Below are 25,084 nucleotides of genomic sequence, written 5' to 3' on the forward strand. Positions count from 1 at the left end.
TTGCACTGGGGGATACTCTTTTTTTTTTTTTTTTTTTTTTCTATACACTATGTGGTCTATTACAAGCCTTCATTAGTTTGGATTTCTTGAAGAAATGTCTGGTTCAATCAACATCTTGTCTTTTACACCAACACACGATTTGATTTATTCTTTATTTCTACTTTTTAAAAAATATCTATTGCATTACCCACAGAGAATTGTGAGGATGTCTCTAATGACATTCAAATGCCATTACTACCATTACCAGTGATAATATGATGGCTGGGATACCATCATGATTTGTTTTTCCAAGTTTATTTGAATTAGTACGAAAGGATTTGAAAGCTCTGAAATTTCATATGTAGCCTTGAAACATTTGTCTGTCCCAGGATTTATATATCAGCAATATAAGTTTTATGTTCCTGTAGGAAAATCATGCAAATGCCTTCTCTTTCACAGTCCAACTGCAATGCAAAGCCATTAAGATATTCCAAGTTCACAAACAAATGTAACACAGGTTACAGAGCCTGACCTATGCTGCAGTCTTGGAAGAACTGCTAGCAGCAACAGTGAGCTTCTCTGTCTACCTTGTTTCATGTACTGCTTGTCATCTAGAAAACCTTAGGAAGCCAAAGACAGGTATGATAGTCTTCTGCAAGACAAATACCTTACCACTATGTAACCACATAAACTTTTAAGATCAGTATCCCACATTTGTAAATTTGCTATTGCACAACACACCACCCATAACTTCGCAAGAATATTATGTATCACCATTTTTCAGCGAGCTTAAGATGTTGTATTTCTTGTTGACTGAGATGTCTCTTTTTTCAAATACAGTAATTTTGCAGCAAAGGTTTCTATATTCTAAACCACTTTTATTGTGTTGCTCATAAAGCAGTATATATGTTATTATCATACTTGCATCAAGTATCATACTCTACCAGTGAACCTATCTGCAGATCATAATCAGGGATTGTTTAATTCCCCTTATTCTTGGTTTGCTGTCACAGGAATAAGTTTACAGAACATTCTTCTTCTACCCATTCCCTCTTCCAATACCAGCAAACACTACAGCAAAAAATAGAAATAGAATGATGTGTAGCTACAAAACACAAATAAGTATTTCTTTTTAGGTCTTTTCTTTGTCACAACTATCATGCAAGTAGGCTGGCTTATATTAACCAGGAGTTTTTTTCTGCAGTTATGAAAATAAAAAAATATATTAAAAAAACCCAAAAACAAAACCAAAACAAACTAACAAAAAAACCCAACAAACTATAAAATATCAATTTCATGCAGCAACTTATACTTGTGTCAATCTTTAAATAATTGCTCTGTATTTGCTTATTTTGCACACAGAAAGAAAATCAATACAAATATTTTAATTTCCAGGTTTTTCTTATAATTAATTTCATTTTTCAACATTTCATGCTAGCATCTCCATTCTCAGAAAGTTTTGTCCAAATTTAAACCAAGTCACTTTCAATTCAAAGTTTTTGTCCTAAGATACCTAACCACACATTTAGCAAAACATCTCTCTCTGTTGTCCCTCTGAAACTGACATTATAATACAAGTACACAAATACCTGGCACAGACACTGCAGAAAAAAATTATAAGAGTAATACATATCTCCTTTTTATTTCAGTTCAGATAAGACTTTTTTTCTTTTACAAGTAGTGAGGCCAAGAAGGAAGATGAAATCTTATTAACAGATTTTATTATTGCAAAAGATTAATTTTTCACTTTGGATTAAAATATTCGACAACGAATGAGTAAAAATATCCAGCCCAACTGTGAAGGACAGTTAACTTCGCCTTCATTCTGCCATCTTTTTCTTCTTCTAAGATGAAAAACATTAATGTTGCAATAAGCAATGACTATTCTACATTATAATGGGATCTATCCTAAGAAAGCCAAATTAAATAAGGGCTCTTCCAACTTATGATCTCATTAAAATGTTTGTTGGCAACAATTGTTAGAGTTGGATCTGTTACACAATACCATAGTCAGCATAGAACAAACATCTTGGGGCACCTGATTTTCCCCAGACAATGGGGAACAGTCTTTCCAGTTAATTTATTTATTTTGTAGCTATAAAGATTTTTGTATTACTAAACATTACATAAACATTTTCTTAAGCTACATACCATGTATCGATACATATTATTACTATTAACAGAATCACTATTTTCTGAATTTTTCATTTAATTTAAATCCCCTCCTTATAGAAAGAAAGGAAAAACTGAAGTACACAACCAAATTAGTCAAATCACAGTAGTATTACATGCAAATGAATAAAACGCTTTAAGATCCACATACTTACTTGTGACCCATTTCATGGGCAATTGTAAAAGCCAGATTCAGACCATTGTCCTCTGCAATTATACATTTTCGTTTTTCACTGCACATTCCACTCAGGTATGCTATACCTAGGAAACACAACCACCACATTCAGTTATTTTTTGTTATTACTAACTTTATATATTACGGCATAATTAGACCCAAACAAGACTGAAACCTTGTTGTGGTCAGAGCTATCCAAGTATATAAACAGATATCTGACAGGTTTACTTACTCAATTTCCCACCAGTGGTAATATTACCTCACAGTAATGATTACATGGACTGCAGTGTACAGAAAATGCATTCTTTAAAAGCATTGCTCAGTGCCTTAATGAGATGTGATAGAACACATGTATGAATGTCAGTACCATTTTAAAGGAAAATAAATGTCTACAACAACAGGACACAAGTTTGAACAGGTATTTCCTCTGACAGAAGAACAGAGTGCAAAGCACAGAGCTGTGCCCCTACATTTATCACTACTAATTACTCATAAAGCATTCAGCATGTTAGTGGTTTTAAAAATGTTTAGAAGAGTCAGATGTCCCAGAAGAGTTCATAGGAGACTGCAGCCTGTCAAACATATTTAGTGTAGAAGCTATAATGCCTTTACTACATAATACCTTAGTTTTCAAAAAACCCAATGAAGCCTTAATGGTAGGGTTTTGAGTTCAAGCTCAGCTTCTTAAAAGTAAAGTGTCCATAACTGTAAAAGCTTGAGGAACATGAAGCTTAATTTGGGTAATGGTAAATTTTTCAGACCACAAACACATCTAGCAGGGATGATTGTCGTCGTTTCTCATTTGAAAATCTGGAGTAAGCAATCAAAACACTGTTTCAAGTGTTTGGCCTTCTTCCCAGGAACTTCCTTTCAACGGAATGGTGCCCTCTGGTTCAGCATGTTTGCTGGATTATTTGCATGTAAAGGTCAAGTTTGAAATGTTTGACAGTATTTGAAATTTAGTCATAATTATCATTCCAATTTAATAAGATAAGCCATTCTTCTTACAGTCCAAATATCCGTCAGTCTGTGAGCACAACACTTCACCCACAAGTAGTAGTCAGCCCATCACTATTCTGCCAACTTTTGAGTATTGCCCTCAAAAGAACTGGCTGAAATCTTTCGGACACAGAACTTTTGACAAAAAATACTGTCCAGGGCTGAACAAAACAATGACAAATTAAATTTGAATAAGGCAGAGTATTTCAACTTTTACTATTTGTTTCCGAAATAGGGAATAGCCATCTGGGATATGAAAGAAAAAGCAAAATCTGGTCAAGGAAAAAAAAAAAATACAGTTGTTCGAATGAGACCTCATGCTAAATACAGGTATCACTTTTATACTAACTCGAATAACAAACAGAGAAGAAATGCTCTGAAATATAATGTTTTATTTCAATAATGTTATGTTGCAATGACTGAATTATAACCAAGAATATTTCCAAAATAATTAGAAATATTTTTTGTGCCTTATAGTTCCACAATTATATGCATCCTCTTTTAAGATTTGATGATCAAACTGATAAAGATAGAAAGATTTTTAATGCTGGAGCTTGAAGTAGTGCAGCTGATAACAATATCAGAAGAAGTGAACATCACTGTTTTGACTTCAGCCATCATGAGTGAACTTAAAAATTGGTCCAACAAAATAGAAAAATCACTCAATAGAAAAATTTTGCCATAGACAATAGCCAGTACGGCATTTGAAGCACTGGGAGTGATCTTTTATTATAATACAAAACATGCAGAAATACTTTTCTTGCTGTGCTGGTTTTGGCTGTGATACAGTTAATTACACGCTGGTGTACACTCCAGTAGCTGGTAAGGAGCTATGTTTTTGGTTTGCGTGAGAACAGTGAGGGTAACACAGGGAGGTGCTACTTGTTGCTGAGCAGTGGTTACACAGATTCACAGCCTCTCCTCCTCCTCGCACCATCTCAGCACCAAGAGAGCTGGGGCTGGGCATGACACTGGCAGAGGGCACAGGCAGCACCGATGACCCCAGCGGAGCAGGATATCCCACACCCTGTAGCGCCGTGCTCTGCAAAAAGAGCAGGCAGGAGGCTGCCAAGGTGGCGATGCTCAGGGACTCGCCAGCCTTTGGCTGGTTGGTGGTAAGCAATTGTTTTCAGCAGCATCATTTCTCCTGCTTGGTATTTACTTATCTCTGTTATTTTCCTTCTCATTATTGCTATCATTATTACTGTTATTTTTATTTCAATTAGGAAATTATTTTTTTCTGAACCCATTGCTTTTTTCACTCTTACCCTTGCAATTCTCTCCTCCCATATCACTGTGTGGGAAGAGAGCAAGCAGCTGTATGGTGTTTAGTTGCCATCTGGAGCTCAGTTATGACAGTGTTGATGGCTGTTCTCAGTTGGATAAAACTTACTTGCTGGGATCTACAGAAAGAGAATTCCCAAACCTCCCTCTTCATGATGATGCTCAGTACTAACAGAAAACTGCATGATAATCCGTAGCTTTCTCAAGGGAAAAGGAATGCCCTAACCATCTTCTAATCTCTAAAATGGCAGGTTTTCCATACAACAACATGAGTACTGCCAGTTCTGCTGTCCACTGTTCTGATTGTCCCCACTGTTTACTCCCAAAGAATTATTAATGTTTCAATTTCATACCTATTCTGCAAAAGAAGCAGTCAGCATTATTAGGAATTTTCAATATTACTCATATATTGATCATATAATTCTCATATAATACTCAAGTAATGCTCATATATATTTTCACATATTACCAAAAATGTTTTCATACTTGGAATTCTTTCAAGAAAATTGATTATGTTTGAACTTTATAAGTTTGGCAGACAAAACGTAGGATTTAAATTTCATTAAGACTAAATTAGATTGCTGATTCTCAAAATGACTGAAAGCATCAAAAGCAAATAATGCTTTATGACTTCTCCCCTGTTAACCAAATTCAACCTCCTATGTGCCAGCCACATTCAACAGCAACTGAGTGTAAATCAGCCAACTACTAGCTGTGAAGTAGTCTCATGTCTTGTTTTTGATTATGAATTTCACATGTAATGAAAAAGAAACTGACTTCAGTAAGCAGCTGGTCTTGCTTAGTTGTCTGTACATTAGAGAAGAGACAGAATTTCTTCTTTAAATATATTTATGTTCACTGAAGCTTCCTGTGGTTTATTAACACAGCTGGAACTGCTCCAAGGTTAAATCCCCATTAAAAAAAAAAAAAAAAAAAAACCCAAAACAAAACAAAAAAAAACACAACCCCAAAACAAACAAACAAACAAAAAAATCAATGCACACAACCCCAAAACAATTGCTGCCTTGTTATGATGAAGATATTCCTAGTGAACCCCATAGCCTGAAGACACTGTTTCAAATTAAAACACTTAGTATCTGAAAAGTATTAGCTAGAAAGCAGTAACTTTATCTCACTGACAATATAAAGAAGAATCTGATTATTTATCTATAAAAAGCTATGGTTTGAAACTAAAAAAAGAGCTTGACTGAAGACATGTCAAATGTAATATATTCAAATTACTTCCCTCTGTGGATAAATTTTCTCAAGCTAATTCAGAAGAAAATACATGCCACATCAATCAGAAGAGTAAACCTGTAGCTTTGTGCCTGAGAAGAAGTGCATAAGAGGCTACATTTTTTTATCAAACATGTAAATATACAAATGAAATAAATGCTGCTTCAGAAAAGTGGAACTTTTCCTCAAGTCATAGCAATAGTTTATTACTCCTGCTATTAGTGCTAGCGTTAGACATTGGCATTTCATTCTACAAACTATAAGAAATTTTCTTGTTTGTTAATGAACATTTTCATCAATCACCAACCTACTTATTGTTTCAAATTGGGTGCGCATCTACACCATTTCTGTTGAAAAGTGCTACCTCATCTGACAGATGTTACATTTAACACATCACCAGCTAAAGTATTTGAACAAGTTTGTTAGCTCTACCTGCTCACTCATGGCCAACTGCCTGCAACATAAATCCTCTACCTACGTTAAAAGGCAATTGTCAGCATTGCCCCCAGGAACGAAACTCCACAGTAAACAAACCCCAAACAGAATCAAAGTAAGAGCCATTCAGTCAAGCTTACTACCATTGGACTTCCTTACAGTGACCACAAAACACGTAGGTACGACTGTAATACTGCATTCTAAAAGGCGAGAAAATGGTTCTTTTCCTTTTACAGTGAGCACTGTAAAAATAGAGTTAATATTCTTGAACTCTAACCACCCAAATTACTTACTGATCCCACTTAATTTCTTTTCCTCTGAACTTCCTTTGTTTCACAAGACATTAACAGTTTTTTGTCATGGTATTAGCCATGCATTTATTCAGGACTTCCAATAGCATGATCTTCTTTTGAATTATCAGTGGTGCAAAAAACTCACAAGCCACTACAATAGAAGCATAATTTAAAGCCCAAGTACATCTGGCTTTTGATTTAATACAGCATAAAGTACTTTAAAAATATTTAAATGAACTGGCAAATCAGTGGGTTTGTCAGTAAAAAAACCATTATTTAACTGAACTTGATTACTAATCTAACAAATTATTTTTTTAGCAGACCAGATACTTTTTTAAAAAGCAGGAGAAAAAAGTTTTCCACCAGGCAGACACTTCAAAGTCTAATTAGCACAAGCTGCTCTGAAGAGAGTCACAAATGACTTCCAGGAAAAGCAAGTTTTGTCAGTTGTCTGTGAATCAGCAGCACTTAACCACGGCAGTAATCAAAACAAGACCGTTAACAAACAGAAATCACAAATACAAAATGCAAAGCCCAGGAATATTTATTTTTCTCTTTTTGAGTGAGAGATATGACGGTGAGGGCAAATACGTGTGTGTGTCGTCTCTTCACAAACACACATCACTGCAAGACATCAGAAAAAATAATGGGATACAATCAAATCAGCTTCTGTTTCATTATTCCCAAATGCAACTTAAATTTTATTAGTGTCTTTTGTTATTTTATGATTTATCATTAAAAATCTTAGAAAACCCATGCTTTCAGCAGAACATGAATAACTACACTAATTTATATGTACTAGTAAGTGTGTGATTCTGTGTTTCAGAACAGACTATGAAGCTTACTCTTACAGCTTGAAACAAATTGCTGTACTTTAATCCTTAGAGCAGGGAAAAAGACTAAAAATAGAGAGTGTATATGCATGCCATAATTGCAAAAATAAATTCTGAATGTGTCTACACTGTTCTAGGTTTTTAGCTCTTGCAAAGGGGTCTGAAGGGTCTACAGGCCTCTAAGATGCTGTTAGAGGGATGGGATGGCAAAAGTGCTGGAAGATACTAATTTTCTTCTAAAATGCTGGAAAACATTTCTTCCAAGATGAATACACAGAGGAGACAATAAGTAAATTTTCCCCACTGCCCATTCCTGGCCTTTGCTGACAAGAGATACAGGGATGTCCCGAGCTAAAGGCTGGCTGCATCGGCACAGTCAACTTTAACAGCCAGCATAGTAATTATTTTCTGAATTTGGATATTCCTTCTTACCGGCATCTACCTGGGTCCATAACGTGTCATGCCAATAACTCCAGAGTGTAGTTGCCTACAACAGTATATATTTCTCTTTTTATGAAGACTTCAGAGAGGGTGTTCTAACTGAAATACAAAGTTCTATTCATCTATTCAAAGTCATTTATGCCCTCCTAGATCTCTGTCAGCCATTGCAATGATCAACTGAGAAGATCTAGTGAATTTAGCAACCCCTCTGGCAGAGGCCATTTACATGTATTTGACATCTTATGTCCCACTGTATACCTTATTTACTCTTGTAGTACTACAGTCTTTCAGACAAAAGTGGTTATAGTCAAAATGACTATTGTACTATGGCTTAATAGAAGAGCAAAATAATGAGTTTTCTATGGTTTTCTATTCTTTCCTGCTCAGTCCTAACATTCGGTTTATTCAGCTGATCATGAGGACCAAATAGTATCCTGGGTACACTGGGAAAAGCATTGCCAGCAGGCTGAATGAGGCAATCCTGCCCCTGTACTCAGCTCTAGTGAGCCACACCTGAGTGCCATGTGCAGTTCTGGGCCCAAGAAAGACAAGGAGTGACTGCAGAGGGTCCAGCAGAGGCCACAGAGATTATTTGTGATCAGGAGCATCTCTCTTATGAGGAGAGATTGTAGGAGCTGGGCCTGTTTAGTCCAGATAAGAGAAAACTGAGAGGGGTCTCATTAGTGAATATAAATATCTCACAGTCAGGGGCCAAGAGGATGGTGCCAGACCCTTTTCCATGGTACCCAGTGACAGGACAAGGAGCAATGGCCATAACCAAAACACAAGAAATGTATTTCCTCAACATAAGGAGAACTTCTTTACACTGAGGATGTGAGAGCATGGGAACAGGCTGCCCAGGGAGGTCATGGAGTCTGTCTCTCGGAAGACATTCAAACCCACCTGGACATTTATTTTTTCACCAGCTCTTGGTGAACCTGCTTTTGCAGGGGGATTGGACTAGATGATCCCCAGAAGTTCCTTCCAACCCCAAAAATTCTGGGATTTTCAGAGAACTGGGCCTTACCATTCTCTGATCTCTTTACTCAGTGGCAGCAAAGCCCATGACTACACACATATAGGCTGAAGACTAGTATTTTTCTTAATATATAGCTTGTCTACATTTCCATGTTCTTTTTCACCTCCTTTTCAGTACCTTGATATCTGTGAACAACTCTTTTTGTCAGTTTTTTATAGAACTATCCAGAATGCTTCAAACCATATGAAAGCATATGCAGGTTACCACTATTCCAAACAGTTTATGAAGCACAGCAGCTCAGAATTCAAGGATACTTTCTTCTAGTGTAAAAAATGACAAATAATTCCCATGTCTCCTTTTTTTTAACTTATAAGCCACACATAAAAATCTATTTAAAAAGTAAAGGAAAATATTTAATGCCATAACACATTGTAACATGGTCACTGAGTATAGTCAATATACTTTTAAAATCTTTTAATTGCCCCTTTTTTTTTAAAGGCAACATCATCAAGTGGAAAACTTGTCCATAAAAATATGCATGAACAGGAAAAGACATAGATGGAAAAGAAAACTCCATAGTGTTAAACGAAAAGCAGTAAGTCGTAAATTTGAGAAAGTCACAACTTCCTTTTCTCCTCATTTAACCTTCTTTCTGTAATCTAGAAAGAGAAAAAAACCCAGCTTGAATAGATTGTATATAATTAGTGTTAAAGAAGTCCTAAACTATTCTACTCAGAAGAAAACATGAAAAATTGGATATGAAGTTTTATGCAATAAATTTTTTTTTGCTTCATATTTTGTCATACTACAAACATGAAAGAAAAACCAAATGTAAACTTTCTAAGAAGTAACTCAATCTTCTAAGAAATTGAAACTGTTTACTTTAACTTCCTCATGGCATAATTTTCATGGGCAACTTTTCTAGATTTTTTTTTACATGGCATAGAATATTAATAAGAATCTTGATCTAAATTTATAAATTAAACATTTGGACAGAAGTAGCAATGTCTATTTTTAGGACTTACACAATAAAGACTTTCAGCTCCTATATTACCTGGGTAAATTATAAGAGTGCCTTATGAAACCTTCATGAAACTGCTGTATACAATCAAATAAGATGTATCAATCTTATTGATAATCAATCTTTGAAGACACCTCAACTAATTTGGCAACAAAACTCAATGAGGCTCACCTAGTAAAGGGAAAGTTTGTTACTTAAAGAGCCAGCAACAAGTTTCAAGCTTAGCATGAGAACAGCTCTTACCAAATACATGCATAAATAAATTAATCTTGAGGATGTGCTTTCCACTGATGCATTGGCTAGACATAACAGACAGATAATGAGTTTTGTCCTGCTTCCTACCATAAACTCTTTATGTACACCAACAAAAGCCTTTGTTACTCTAAGAAATGGTGAGATGGATGACAGTGAGCACTGCAGTACACCACAGGAAGTAATTTTAACAATTCAAATTTGCTTTCTTGCTTTACAATTACATCTTCTTTAAAGGTGGGCAATGTGACAATGTTGGTTGGCAGTCTTTCAGGCCTTCCCACACGGACCCTAAGGAAAGACTGCTATGAATGGATCATCAAAATGATCCATGACTGAGAAACACATAAACCAAAGAGTACACTTCTCTTTTACTTCTTTACCTTTGTGACTGCATGCACCACTACTCCAGACTGACACCTACACTTGTCTAGTGCTACAAGGTGCACATGCTATAAAGGCTATATCTTATTCATTTTACTGTCTCTACATTTCTAAGTACATACATATATTCACTTTTCTTTTTCTCTTTTGGTCTTTATTTAGTTCATCTTTCATTTTTCTTTTTTAAACCCACCTTTCATAAATAAACCTGGTTATTAAAAAAAAAGAGGTGTAGTGGGCAAGGGTGATGTACTTTTGAAGCTGAGCAAAGAATGTAGGGAATGAATAACCACAGTTGCAGCAAAGAAAACTGAATCCAAGAGGGACTGGAAAGCTAGTTTTAGATCAATGCCTATATCAGTTCAGTGGATTAACTGCTTGTGGAAATGTTTATGCCTGAGTTAATCAAAAGAGTGTGAATGGCTTCTTGAGTTAGCCAGCCCAGCAAGGGGTAAGTGCATATGTAGCTCGCTCAAAAAAGTATAAAAACTGAATAACTGACAAAATGAACTTTGAACAGAGCAATGGGCTTGAGCAGGCTTTAATACACATATTCCTTCCCAGCACTGGGGGATGCTCAGCATCATGACAGTGACCATATGAGGGCCAATAGTGAGAATGAGATTTGAATTGTGATCACACAGAATACTGCAATGGCTGCACAATGGTTTGCACTGATTTCAGTATATTGCCATATCATTCTGCTAAATCACAATCCCACATAATATCAAATGTCTTCAGGTAAGTACATTTTGTTTTAAACATCAAACAGGGTGGGATGATTTATACATGTTATTTGTCCATTCAAAAATCTGTAAGAAACAGAAGGCAAAGATTTACTAGGACAAGTATATAAAAAGACTTAACTTAAACAAAATGAGAGAAAAAATTTATTTTCTAACCGAGTAAATGGTACAAAAATGGTTTGGAGGCTTGTAAACTGAAGTTTCTCCTACGGTATGACTGTAAAAGGGAAAGTAGGAACAAAAGTTTCTAGTCTGAATTCAAAGGGCCATATCTTTGCCAAAAAGGCAAGTGAAATTTTAGTTTGCCAAGAATATCACAGTATAAGAAATCACATGAATACCTGCTACTACTAAGAAAGAGAAACTGACCTAATTTGATGAAGACAACTCTTTCTAATAATTTGTTACAGCTTTTCTTCAAATGCTTTCTTGCTGCTGCCAGTTTTTAAATTGCCCTTTTAAAAAAAAAATAAATCAATCACTATTTAAACAACTTTTTTATAAAAATAACATACAGAAAGGCTTGGTCAATTAAAAAATATATTAAATGTGTGGAATACATGAAAACACCCCAACATTTTCTTTTAAAATATTGTTTTAAAAGTCTTAACATTTCATGTCATAGGTCCTGGCTTAAGGAAATAGGAAGCACAGCGCACATCAACAGCATGCTGATTAAATGAAGATGTAAGTGTAAGTTTTAGACTTCCAGGGAACTATGCAGGGGCTTTAAAAGTTACCCTAGTTTCCAAGATAATTCTGAGGCAGCCTTTGTTTTCCAAAGTGACATTTGACATCACTTCTGTAACCTTAAAAAAATTGTGCCAGCCTTGAAACTTGAGTGCATGTAGTTTCAAGATTTAATGTACTTCATTATTTGTAAATAGAAAAAACAAAAAAGCAGAAAATACTTATTGCACTCCTATTTTAATGAAAATGCTGTATGTTTACAACTCAGTCTTGTCTCTGATTCTGCCTCTGAAAAAATGTGACTTTCCACGTAAAAAACATGATGACTAAATGTAGTCCTGGAACACAAGATGGTACAATCAGTTTTCAGAACAGCTTCCATTGCTGTGCAGTTTGAGTTCACTTTAACATATTTTAGACTACTGTGAACCTACAACTCTGTACACATGGTTCAAAATACATCAGCATCACTGAATAAAATACATACTGGAATTAATTAAGAATTATGTCACTCCATCCAACTAGTGAAAATATTCACCCAGGTGATTATCCCTCTTCTTGCCTTCCTGATACCTGGATTTCAGTTCTGACATTCATAAGGTGTGCAGCTGCTAAAGCTGTTCCCATGTTCTGTACATCTACACACATTGCAACGCCTTTGAATTCACCTCCTGTCTCATTCCATCAAATAACTTTTTTTCCTGAATATGTTCCCCAGCTTGTGTAACATCAATTCCCCATACCAGCTTGATCTACTCATAATATATCACTGATGTTTTTCCTGGTCTTAAAAGAATTACAGCCTTGATACCCTATTAAGCTGATTCTCCTGTAACCTACTTTCTGATGCCTTCTTCCTGGAAGCTGGCTGATACCATCCGCTATGCAACAGACCACTGTGAAATTTCTCACATAATTTTCATCCTATATAATTTAGACTTATTTTTGTTCCTGCAACAAACTATGAGGAAAACAAGACTGTCTTGCTTTCTTTTCCAACTTATTTTATTATACCAATGTTACGAAAATTACCTCTGTTACAGAAATACAAAAAATCGCTCCTTGACACAGAGGGCTTCAGCACAGTAAAATATTCCCTCATCTTCTGCAACCAGAGTGATTCCTGTAAAACACTTCTCATGTTTTTACAATACACACAAAAGTGATACAAAAGTGATTATTTTACTGTTGTTGAGATCCCTCTTAAGAAAATACTCAGGATTTTTGTTCCCATTTTTAATGGGGTGCTCTCTTTTATGAGAGACAAGGGGCAGCTAGTGGGATTGAAAGAGGTATTAGTCTGGTTTTTCTTTGACTTTTAGCATAATGTACTATTCCACGGCAAAAGCTTTTGCAGTTTGTGCTATTTAAGATTTTTGTGTGAAACTGTACTTTGTTTCACTAAGAGAGAGATGCACTATAAGAAAGTGACTGCTCTTGGGGCTGTTTTTAGCATGAAGTACTAGCACATCTTTTAGGAAATGTGAATTGAGTAGCCAATTGTTCCTTTATAAAGAAAACAGGGACCAGATGCATAGCTTAGCTAGTATCTTTTGAAAAATGAGAACAAAGGAAAAGCTACCTTGAGAAGGGTCTTCCACCAGACCTCTTTTTAGCTAAAATAATTTGTTTTAAAATTACTATTGTTATCTGCAGATATTCATCCAGTATTTTGTCTGCACTGGTAAAACTAAAGTTATGTTGTTTCATGCTGTATTATCACACATGATGAAAGCATTTATGCTGCCCCAGTAAGAGTCAGTATAACTGACTGACAGCACTATCTGATGGGTTTCTTCAAGTCCATATCTCAAGGCTCTTGCAAATTTTTTTCAGTTCATAAATTCCTGGAGTTTGTTGGGATGATTCTCAGGAAGTTTGATTTCAAAGAAAGCAAGCTGAATAGTCTGAGAATATCAGGTCTTTCTTCTTTCAGGGTACCCATTATAACCCAAAATAATCTTTGCTAAGTCTGCAAGATGGAAGATAATTGAGAACTAGAATGTAGCATTAGCTCCTGCTTGAGCAATCAGAGTAAAAGGAAGACTTACTTGATGTTTTATTCAGTGTGGGATACTACCACCCTGAGAACATAAAAACTTCAGCATAGACTCAAAACAAAGTACAAAAAAACGCACCCTTGTTGCCACTTAAATGCCACAAAAAGGAGCTATGCAACAGATTCAAATGGAAAGTCTTCTCAAAGACATTCAAAAAAAGAGTGAGACTTGGCCCTATCCCTCTGTTCTATTCTGCTGACATTTGTGGAGCACTTTTCCTTGTCTTTTGGCAAGTTAGATGCAGTTGAATAGATCATCTGCAGTTCTCTCCACAAATATGGAGCTCTTTTTGTCTCCTCCTCAGTTAAAGGATTCATGTGCCACTGACTTCCGATCCCACTCTTCAAATAAATGTGGTTTTTACATCTAATTCCATTACACTGCTTTTTTCCCCCCACCATTTTATCGTTACAGGATGCAGAAACTGATGCATTAGTTGCAAGGAGCTACCTGCCTCTCTGAAAACATTGTTCTGAAAATATTTCCACTAAAAAAACACCAGGATTCCCTAGTGCATAACACTATACAAAGTTGACTATTCATGCATAACTTTGCAAATATTTCTTTTAAGGGGATAAAGATACTATACACAAGCATATCTATGAAGATCTCAACACAAAACTCGAATTAGCAAAACAGATGCTAGCTAGAAAACAAGTATTTTACAGCCATATATTTTGAATGCTTTTAATTTGTCATGTGTGACAGCACATTTTTTTTTTTATTTTTTAAATTTAATTGTATGCATGATACATTAAGAGCTATTCTTTATACAAACAAATTCAGAGCATATACTGGCATTATAGCATATAGAGTAACTTATTATTGATGCATGATTGTTTACAGTTTCAACCCACATGATTTTATATTTTTCATATTAAAAAAAAAAAAAAACAAAAAAAAAACCCCAAACATACAAACAAACAAAAAAAACCCCCACAAAAAACCCCCCAAAAATACCCCCAAACAAAAAACCCCACAAACCAAAACATAAAAGATGAGTAGTTGTAAAATCCAGGAGACAATGAAAGATATTTTTAAATGCTCACAGCTGCCTGGACCTGATTTAGTTTTTCAACAATTTCAATAAATAGAGTGACACAAAACATAATTCACAGTTTAATGCATTGAGAGGGTATCTAAACCACTCATATTTTTATCTTTTGCAATCTGCTTAGCAAAAACGGTAAATTTTCTCCTGGTGAAAAAATTTTGCGTAATCCTAAGTAAGCCTGTCCTCTGCTTTGTGTCTCACTGCCCTGCCCCATCCTTGGCATAAGCATCCCTTGTGTACCACGGCAGTACTGCCAGAGGCTTCACTCATTTTTCACTTCTGCATCTGGCATGCTTTAGTGAAGGATCCCCACATGGAGTTAGAAAGTACACACTATTCACAAGACAGACACAAATTACTGTGAAATTACCTTGCCATTTCCTTTTCTTTTCTTTAACACATAGTATATATGCACCACATAATACATGGGATTCCTTTGTCCTTACTTTGGAGTGCCTTTTTCTGATGGATATGGGAATTTTGTCTATGGACAAAATTGTGAACTGAAGTTCCAGGTTGAAACATAAATATTTTAAATGCTATTCAGTGTAATGTCAAAATTCTTACATATAGTACGTCTATATTTCAAATTCCTTTGAAAAAGGATTTTTAATACCTCAGATAAGTTGAAACTAAACTCAGAAAACAAAATAAAATTAAAGACATACCTGGAGATGAGCCAGCATAATCTGTAGAGAATAAAAAAGTTTTACTGCATTTTCACAGTAAGAATATGAAATTACGAGAGCCTGTGGATAGTACTGAGGCATATCACACCACCCCTTACTCAAGAGCCAAATTCAGAGCTTGATCTTGTAGCTGAATCCACTCACATTTAAACATATGTTAAGAACAACGATCCCATGTTAACTAAATAGGAAAGAGCACAAATAAATCTGAACTGGAATGTGCAACAGGAATTAGATATAGGTCTAACCTATTAGTTATTATTTCAATATTGGAAAAAATCATGTCTAACCTCAGAGATATTTCAAGACAGACACTATCTGAAAAAGTTTATTTCTTTAAAAAATGAGGAATGATTTCACCTTTAATACTATCTTAACAATAGTGCATTTATTTTCTATTTAGAACAAATAAACAGCTATTATAAAAATAAATAGTTCCAAAGACAACTATCCACACCAGCACTATCAACAAATGCACAAAATTATCCTGCACATCAAATGAGCAACACGTTTCAGCCTCAAATATACCATTAAATAGAACATCCAGAGGCTAATGGAGGTTCAATACAGAATGTCATAGATTTTCTCAGCTCTAACATTTACACAGACTTCATTGTAAAGATCTGAAACTATATGTAGACATGAAAATTAACTTTCCCATCTTCCTAAACACACTCAAAGGCCCTACTGCTTCCTAAGACAGACTATTATCACACATTTACCAAGAAACCAGTAAGCAATCTCTGTAGCATAATCTGAAAAACAAACAGAAAATACCTTTTTTCCATTACTTTCAGCTCTCTAAATACATTGGTTACCTATTTCAAAGTAAAAATAACATAAAGAAAACAAAGGAGTTGCCTGCATCAAGGCCTTGATCAATTGTTTAATGAAGAAAAGACTTGTTTTTTTAAGTATGGAAAGGGCCACTAATTAAAACTTCAGTGATTATGAAATTGCCATCAAGAGTCCATTCAGACAGATTCAATTCTCTGTCACCCTACTGCTGTTGAGATTAATTAGGCTTTAAACACTTTAAATAAAGCACTGGAAAATGAAACAATCTGATGTGTTGTAACCCAGTTATTTTGTGTCTGAAGTTACAACATCATTTGAAAACAAAGGTTTGCATATCTTAATGTAAAAATTTATCTCTCTGGTCTCACTGGAGTCTTGTCATATTCCAACTCAGTAAGACAAGAGGCAAGGTAAGATAGGACTGCATCTTAAGAGTTTTGCTGGAAACATAAAGCTTAATAATTTTTAGAACTGAAATTAATATAGAAAGAATAAAGTTGAGGACTGGAACTGCACCATCTCGATGTAATGACTGAGCACATGTAGTGTAGTCAGCATTCTGCATTCCCAAGAATCTGCACCAAACATGCATAATTCATTTGATGTTTTATGACATATGAGGTAAATTCTATTTACTATTTTGCTTTGATTTTGCACATTTATTGGAATTCATTAATAATTAGGATCTGTTTTGCTGTACTTACAGACATGTAACTCACTGACAAAGCCAAATGTTATTCTGTAGGCTGTAGAAGTCAAAATTTTCCAGTTTTTTTACAATCTTGTGTATTACAGGTACCTGTATACTAGATATATTGGACTATCATATGAATATCCCTTCCTAGGGAACTTTTGCATTTCTACAGAAGAAAATCAATGTTCAGAAGTCACGTGTGAATAATAGAGCTACTGAGGCATTTGCAGGGATTGAATACTCATATGAGCTACAGTGCTTTTCTTTTATAAGAAACAAAAGTCCGGGAATTAAAATTGAGTGAGATCTCTTTGGCTAGCTTTTCCACAGAAGCACTTAAAAGATGGTCCTGCTCTCACTGTATGAGGTGCTCCTCTCTGTACAGGTCTGTGAGCTATTATTATAATGATTTTGCTGCAAAAGAGAATGTTGCATGAATGCAAAATTGTATGCATTGTAAAGGCTATGTGAATGACATAAGATTAGATTAGATATTGGAAATCTTCCACAGATTAAATATTAAATTGTGAGCCCAGTTCTCTCAATGTCAGCTGTTTTACTGGAAAAAAAATCTTTCCTTTACATAGGATACATTCTTAGAGTACCTCTTGTTCAGTGGGAAAAATCAATTCAAACAGCAAAACTCAGAGCTTAAAATGCTTTTGCTGGTTTTGCAAATTTTGTCTAGCATCGAGCTTGGAGATATGTCAGAGAACATTTAAGATCTAGGAAATTTAACAGACTTCAGTTATGCCTTTGCCGGGAGAAACTTCCTGTAATTGTTTCTCATCATCCAATCTGTCATTCAACTGCCCTCCTCCCAGTCTGAATTCCCCATGGCACCAAGAACAGTAACATTCAGGACAAAACCAAGCAAATTAATTACACTAGTGATGCATATCTGAAAAACCTGCTGGTGCACATCTCTATGTACAGGTAGCCTTAGTCTACAGAATTTTAAATGGTATATACTCATATAATATTCAGTTACTTAAAACGTAACACTTTCCATCAATATCCAACTAGACTGTGGGCAATGCTGAAATGTTAAAAAAACCTAGATGTTACAAAAATATTACAAGACTCGTTTTTCCAACCTTAACTGATTTCATCCTCTAAGCATTCTTCCTGCACTTCTATGTGCAAGACTGACTTTGCTATGTACAGAGCAGTACCTATACATAGGTTCCATATTCCATCATACATGGTAGTAGTCCTGGCCCTCACCCCATTTGCAGCTTTACCTGTCTCGTGGAAACACCTGTTTCCAAAAATGCACATCAACATTAGGACATACCATAAATGACAGGCTCTGGGATATTTGGATTCCTGTTTGCCTTGACTGTTTAGAAATTTTCCTATACCCTGCAAGTGACAACACCTGAACAACCCACAATATTGATTTTCAACTTTTGCATGAGTATTTCTGCAGTAACTGACTCAACAAAAGAGAAGTAACAAGCAAAAAACACAGACTAACAAACTAACCCTGCCAGCATGGATTATGTCTCAAGGGCTCCTCTTCTGCAGCCCACAGGTATTTGAACTAGGTTTGAATTAGCAGCATTGAGTGCCCGGGGGAGTCCAGCACACAGCTCAGCATGAGGAGGTTCACTGCAATTCCCAACAGTTACCAGCTAGCTAGGCTGAGGGCAGCTGTGCCAGACTACAACAGAACGCTAGTCTGGATAAGAGGAGGGAAGCCAGATGAACGGATTCAGATGAGGAAGCACAGGGAAACAGACTTCTTCAGTTTACTTCAGCTGGCCTGCTGCCTGTGTTCTGTGCAACTTCTTTGGCTGCTTGCTCATTAGTAACTGGTCCTAAGCATTCAGCTTCAGTATTTCCAGCATTAACCCTCACTGGAAATGGACAGTCTGCCCAATTCCTTATTTATCTCATATCTCTAAATGCATAGGGCTGGTCTAAACCTTTGTCCCAGAGTAAAAATTTGGAGGAAAACTCCAAGCTTTTTATATTAAATATCGATAGTTTCATATTAAGGAAGAAAAGTAAATAAATCTGTCTTTGGTGTTTTTCTAAGTTGGATGGAAAATATGTTCTTTTACTTCATTTTGGTTTGTGCTCTTTATAGTGTATATGTTCGTCTGATTCCTTATCGGTTATGATATGTATCCACATCACATTCCTCTGAAACAGTACAAAAACCTGATGGCACCTTAATTTTCTGCCTTTTTTTTTTTTTTCATCTGCAACACTAGGTGTTACTAAATTTAGAAATTTTTAATATACTGTATTTATGCCCAAAACCAATCTGACAAGTTTTTAGAGGAATTCTGTTTAGAGATTGCATTTTATTGGAAAATGCTTTTTAGCAAACAGTTTAGATAGAATCACATGTTTTTATAGCTGTTATTTCATTAACTAAAAATGTTATCTAAAAATAAATGACCAAAAATGGAAGAAGTCGCTACCTGAGTTTCAGCAGATTAACAAGGCTCCAAACTGATGCCAACACAAGTCAAGCATCATTTTAGAATACTTCCATGCCTGTAACACTGCACTCTAAGAACTCTAGTACAGTGTTTCCACAGAAGACACTAGCTAGCAGCAAAAAACAAATCTAATCCAAAAGAAATACACCATAGAGGCTCACAATCCTCTTTGCTGAAGTGGAAATGTAGACAAGAGGAAGGGAAGTCAAAATGTGCATACACTTGTTTCAAGAAATAGTCTTTCTGTCTTTACTTGTAAGCCTACTTGTTGAGAAAATATTTGTTGATTTCAGTGAGAAAATATCTGTTTATTTTCCTCACTTAAAGGTTTTTGCAATATCCCAATAACAATTTTCCTTATAAATCATTGCTCGTCTCAGTTACTTCAATATGATAATACCAGAAGAGCTACACACAAGGACATGCATGTATAGCATGTGCAATCTCCAGTTTGCATTTTGTGCTGATTCTATTGCAACGGACTTCTCTGGAAACCAACAATTGAATTACTTCTTAATTTTTTTTAGAAATTCACTGGGATGCCTACACTCATAATTTTACCTGTCATCAGCCCAAGAAAAAGAACAACAATCCAAATCACCAAAAATTCAAAAAGCAGCTTCCTCTGACTAAGTTGACAAAACTTGCTTGTAGGAGAAAAATGCTATGATCCCAAAACCAAATTGTCTTCTGGGGGAAAAGAACCTTGAACAATTGCATATCAAATATAATATTTTCATTAGATAAATTTAATTTAATTTTTATAAAAACATCTTGATATTTTTCTACCCTCAGAGAAATCCTCTGTTGTAATCATAGAATGTCCCTGATGATCATACTGAAAAATAAGGTCTGAAACCTCTCTTTAAACTACAGAGAAACTGTGAGAATCAAAGGAGCAGTACGATATGAGCACTTCTGTGCAGGAATAAGGGAGAGAAAGCATATAAATGAGCAGAACAGGAGGGGCAAAAAGAAAAAAGAATGCTGCAACCAACCAACCAGCCAAGCAGAGGAAGCCCAAGAACACTTGGATCTGGTCATTTTTCAGCCTAAAACAATTGCTTTGTGGTTCTCCACCCAGAATGAATTTGACAGTGGCTGCAACAACTGACAATGCTGAAATCAGAATAGCTTTGCAGAAATCAATTGACCTGGGCTGACTGATACCACACAAGAGTATAGCTTAATATTACACAGAAACATGGGATTAGATAAGGAAGGCAATTATCTGAGTTACTCTGGATTTACACTAGGAAGTAAGAAAGTAGACCTTCAACTTCCTGGGTACGGCAAAGATTTCCAAACATTTCTAGCAATAGAGAAATACTTAATATTGAAAGGCATAAAATAAATACATTCTACTTCCTAAATTTCAAGAGACTTTGGGGAAATCAAATAAAATTCCTGAAATCATTCCTCTCTTTCTGTCTACTTTGCAAAACTACAAAATATGAAGTATTAATGAGTTTTGGAATCACAAAATAGTTGGACCGGACCTTGAAGATCATCAGGTTCCACTCCCCCTGCCATAAGCAGGGACCTTTCACTAGATCAAGTTGTTCAGGGGCCCATCCAACCTGGCCTTGAACTCTCAACAACTTCACCACCCTCTGAGTAAAGAATGCCTTACCTATACCGAATCTACACCTGACCTCTTTCAGTTTAAAACCATTTCCCCTTGTCCTGACACTATCTGGCTGCATAAAAACCCCTTCTTCCTTCTTTTTTAAGTCCCCTTCAGGTACTGGAGGGCCACAATGAAGTCTCCCCAAAGCCTTCTCTTCTCTATGATGCTTGGTCTACAAGATAGACTTTTTTTTCCCTGACTAAGAATGAAACTTTTTGACAACCAATTCAAATAATGATTTTTATCTCTTTAGAAAACAAATCTTGTATTTTTCCACCTTAAATGCTTTTATCAAGGAATATTTAGAAGATTATCACCACACATTTTGTTCAAAATCATTAATGAAATATATTTCAGTGCATTTCTAGGGAGGTTTGTCATATGGTTTTGATTTCGAGTAAACATTTTTTTCTGTTTAACAGAGTTCTGGGTTAATTATACCTTGAAACCATTAAATCTTCATATAAATCACTGTTATTTTAAGAGACAATGAAAAAGTACTTTTTGAAGAGTGCATAAGTTCTTTAGTTTCTGTAGAACAAGACTGGAAGTACAGAAAAGTGTGTTATTTGCCACCTAAATACATGAGAGCTTTGTCTACATAACTGAATACTGGTGCTTTCTCTCTCTGGCTTGAGAAGATACTCATGTCCAGTGCGAAAAGTGTGAGTCTTGGCGCGTAATGACTAAACAATAAATCCAGTATTTGTCTGCTTAGTATCCATCACTGCAAAGAACTATTATTCAACATGACAACCAATAATGAGGTCTGTCCTATACATGCTCCCTTCTCATAACTTTCATTTCTGGATTGCCTAAAGTGCTACCAAGATCACCTTGACTGCCTCACATTCCTATACAGTTATATTAATATTTCAGAGAGAATTGCTTTATGCCTCTCTTTATGGTACAGAAGAGTCTGTACTGTGCATTCTTCTGTACTGTTTGAGAAGGGAAAGGTGAGGCAAGGTCTGGACATTGTATACTACATTAGCATTTCTCATTTACCATCTTTAGCAAATTCTGCCATTTAAAGCATGCGATACATCCCTGGAATGTACTGTCTCTTTCTGCCTCTAAATTTATTGCATGAATATAGGAAGATCAAACTGCCCTTCAATTCCTATCAACAAACTTTTACTCATGATCTAATGTAAAATCTTTTGGTTTTCCTAGGGTGAAAAAAAAAAAAGTCGGTGTAGATACCAAAATGAAACAACCTTCTACATGTACTTTCAAGAATTTGGCATTATAGACTTGTTAGCCTTAAAATAATTGACATCATATATTCCTGACAGTAAGGTAACTTTAAAAATTCTCTTCAAGAGGAATGTGCAAAGTTTTTCAACACTCTTCCATAGATGAGCTCCAGAATGATGGTGGACAAGACCCTCAAAAAATTATCTTCTAAACAGTGAGCATGGACCCACAGTACTCTATTTATGGAAGAAATTATGTCCTACATTTATGGAAAGGCACAATATTCACTTGAGGAAATAATGACTGAAATTTAAAAAATAAATGATGAAACATGGGAAAACAATGACTTTTGCTTTTGCTGCACAATTACACCTATATGGAAAGAACTGTACATACAAACCGTGGCTCAGTTCCTGAAGAAACCTCCAAACAATAACACAGAGAATGGGAAATTCCACAACATCCAATCCACAATATGCCAGATCATTCAGTCAAGGTCTCTACTTAATGTTGCTTATAACATTAAGACAATATTAAGTTAAAATTCTTTACTTCCTGTGATCTTAACAATTAATATACTGCCACATTTTCAAGCTTCATCCCAGCTTGTTCACCACAGAGCTATTACTGATACTTGAGGAAGTTTAATCTTATTTAATTTAAAATTCTATGGATGAATTCAGAGACAAATAGCTCTCCTACTACCTCCAAGCTTGGCCAAAGAAAAAACATTGTTCAGGAAAAATCCTTGAATATATTCACTTCAATCCTAAAATTCAGGAAGAAGCCTATCCTGATTTCGATACATTGGAAGTACTCCAGATTTAAATTTCAGTTTAGATCAGCATAAAATGATGAAGACTTCTTGTCGCATTGCTTCCTCTTTCGGCTGGAAGTAAACAAGTAAGTCAAAAATAAATGCCTCCAAACAAAAAACACCCATACAGAATTCACCTAAGACCAATATACCAATAAGTAAAAGAACACTATGAACTCTTAATCATTTACTGCTGTGAAACACATTACATTCTTATTTATAAGGCTTTTTTATTGATAGCCATCCCACAGATAAACTCACATACACTTGGGGCACAGCAGTAAAAGCAAGAAGAATAGCAAGTGGTGAGGTAATACAGTTTACATAAGAATTCTCCTCAAACCTTTGCAACTGAAATGAAACAGGAAAAAAAAATCATAAATACAAAAAAAATTATACATATATTCACACCAAAGATAAATCCATTCCATAACAAAAGAATCATGAACACAATTCCTTACCTTCATCTTCAAAATTAAAAATAGTAAAACAATTTTGAGACTAAAAAGAAGTTTTAAAGTTTGATTTATCAAAGACATAGAAATATTGTACTAAAACACAGTGTTTTACTAGAAGCATACACCAATCTAACAGTATTATTAGCATTTAATACGTATTTTGAATTTTAGCTAGTTACTTATTTCCATCGTTGATTTTGCTGTCATCTTTTAGCTTCACATTTCTACTTACACAAAACTAATTTTATTATGTAGTTTATACACAGTCTCCTATGTTTATTTACTTACCAACAGTATCACATGGTTCATCCTTATGTACACAGAAATCCTTCCTAGAATTGGGGGTGAAAGAAAAAATGTTAAGCAAGTCAAGCTGTTAGTCGTTAACAACTGTGTAACCTATTTAGAAACAATTTTTATGGCTCAATGAATAAATACAGAACACCATTATCTCAACAAAGAGCAAGGGGAAGCAAAGGCCGGGATTACACGGAGCACTTAAACTCCAGTTTATTCTCAGAGCACATTTAAGAGTAGTCACGTGACAAAACATGTACAGTACATTCAAATTGCATTGCACCTCATTCCCAAGTTCATTTGGGTTTTGTGGTTTTTTTTTTCCCTTTTTCTGTAATATCTTGAAAGGTAACAAGTCTAAAGCTAGTCTTCCTATAATTCAAAATGAAGATATTTCCAGAAATTTCCAGATTTACATAAGATTCAAATGCAAAACTTAGATCAGTAATAGAGTCTGAAAGCTTTTATTCTAGCAAGTCAATGGTTAAAATCACTAATAGGAATATTACAAGAAGCATTTCTGCTAGGGCATCCCCTTACAGTAGTGGAAGACTGATAAAAATTAACTACCTTATCTCCAACACCTATTTTAGTCCAGTCATAAGTCTCTAAATAAGACTCCTCTACTGCCTAAAGGAGGTAAATATTTCAACTGTGTCTTAAACCTCTGCTTAGGATTCATTTTGATTTCACACGAATTTTACTTCTTCTCAGAGATACACAACAAGTTTTTAAAAGAGCAAAGGGAAAACTGCTTTTTACTGGAGTATTTATAAGTAATGTTAATCTGTTATTTCACTTTTTAAAAAAAGGCTGCTGAGGTATGCATGAATTGGGGAGGTAGGGAGGGAACCAATGGGGGAAAAAAAAGAATAAAAGAACCTCAGATATAGCAACCCCACAAAAAAAGTTCTGGTTTTCTGCTGTGCCACAGCATAAGGGTTTCTGTTTTTAGGGAGAGACCACATGATTCAGAGAAATTTAGTTCTTATATTCTGCCTATGATGGTACA

The 25,084-nt window shown here is 35.3% G+C and overlaps 1 protein-coding gene across 3 annotated transcripts in view; it reads right to left on the reverse strand.

The window, feature by feature from the left end:
• ADAMTS19 (ADAM metallopeptidase with thrombospondin type 1 motif 19) overlaps window positions 1–25,084 on the reverse strand; it is a 127,870-nt gene that overhangs the window by 58,948 nt on the left and 43,838 nt on the right. For all 3 annotated transcript variants that reach the window (XM_064403703.1, XM_064403702.1, XM_064403704.1), the window contains 2 exons: window positions 24,064–24,107; window positions 2,307–2,412 (listed from right to left, as the gene is read on the reverse strand). In XM_064403703.1, coding sequence (XP_064259773.1) covers window positions 2,307–2,412; window positions 24,064–24,107 — 150 coding nt within the window. The remainder of the gene's footprint in view (window positions 1–2,306; window positions 2,413–24,063; window positions 24,108–25,084) is intronic.

Source organism: Passer domesticus, chromosome Z, assembly GCF_036417665.1.
Source record: "Passer domesticus isolate bPasDom1 chromosome Z, bPasDom1.hap1, whole genome shotgun sequence".
NCBI classification, from domain to species: domain Eukaryota; kingdom Metazoa; phylum Chordata; class Aves; order Passeriformes; family Passeridae; genus Passer; species Passer domesticus.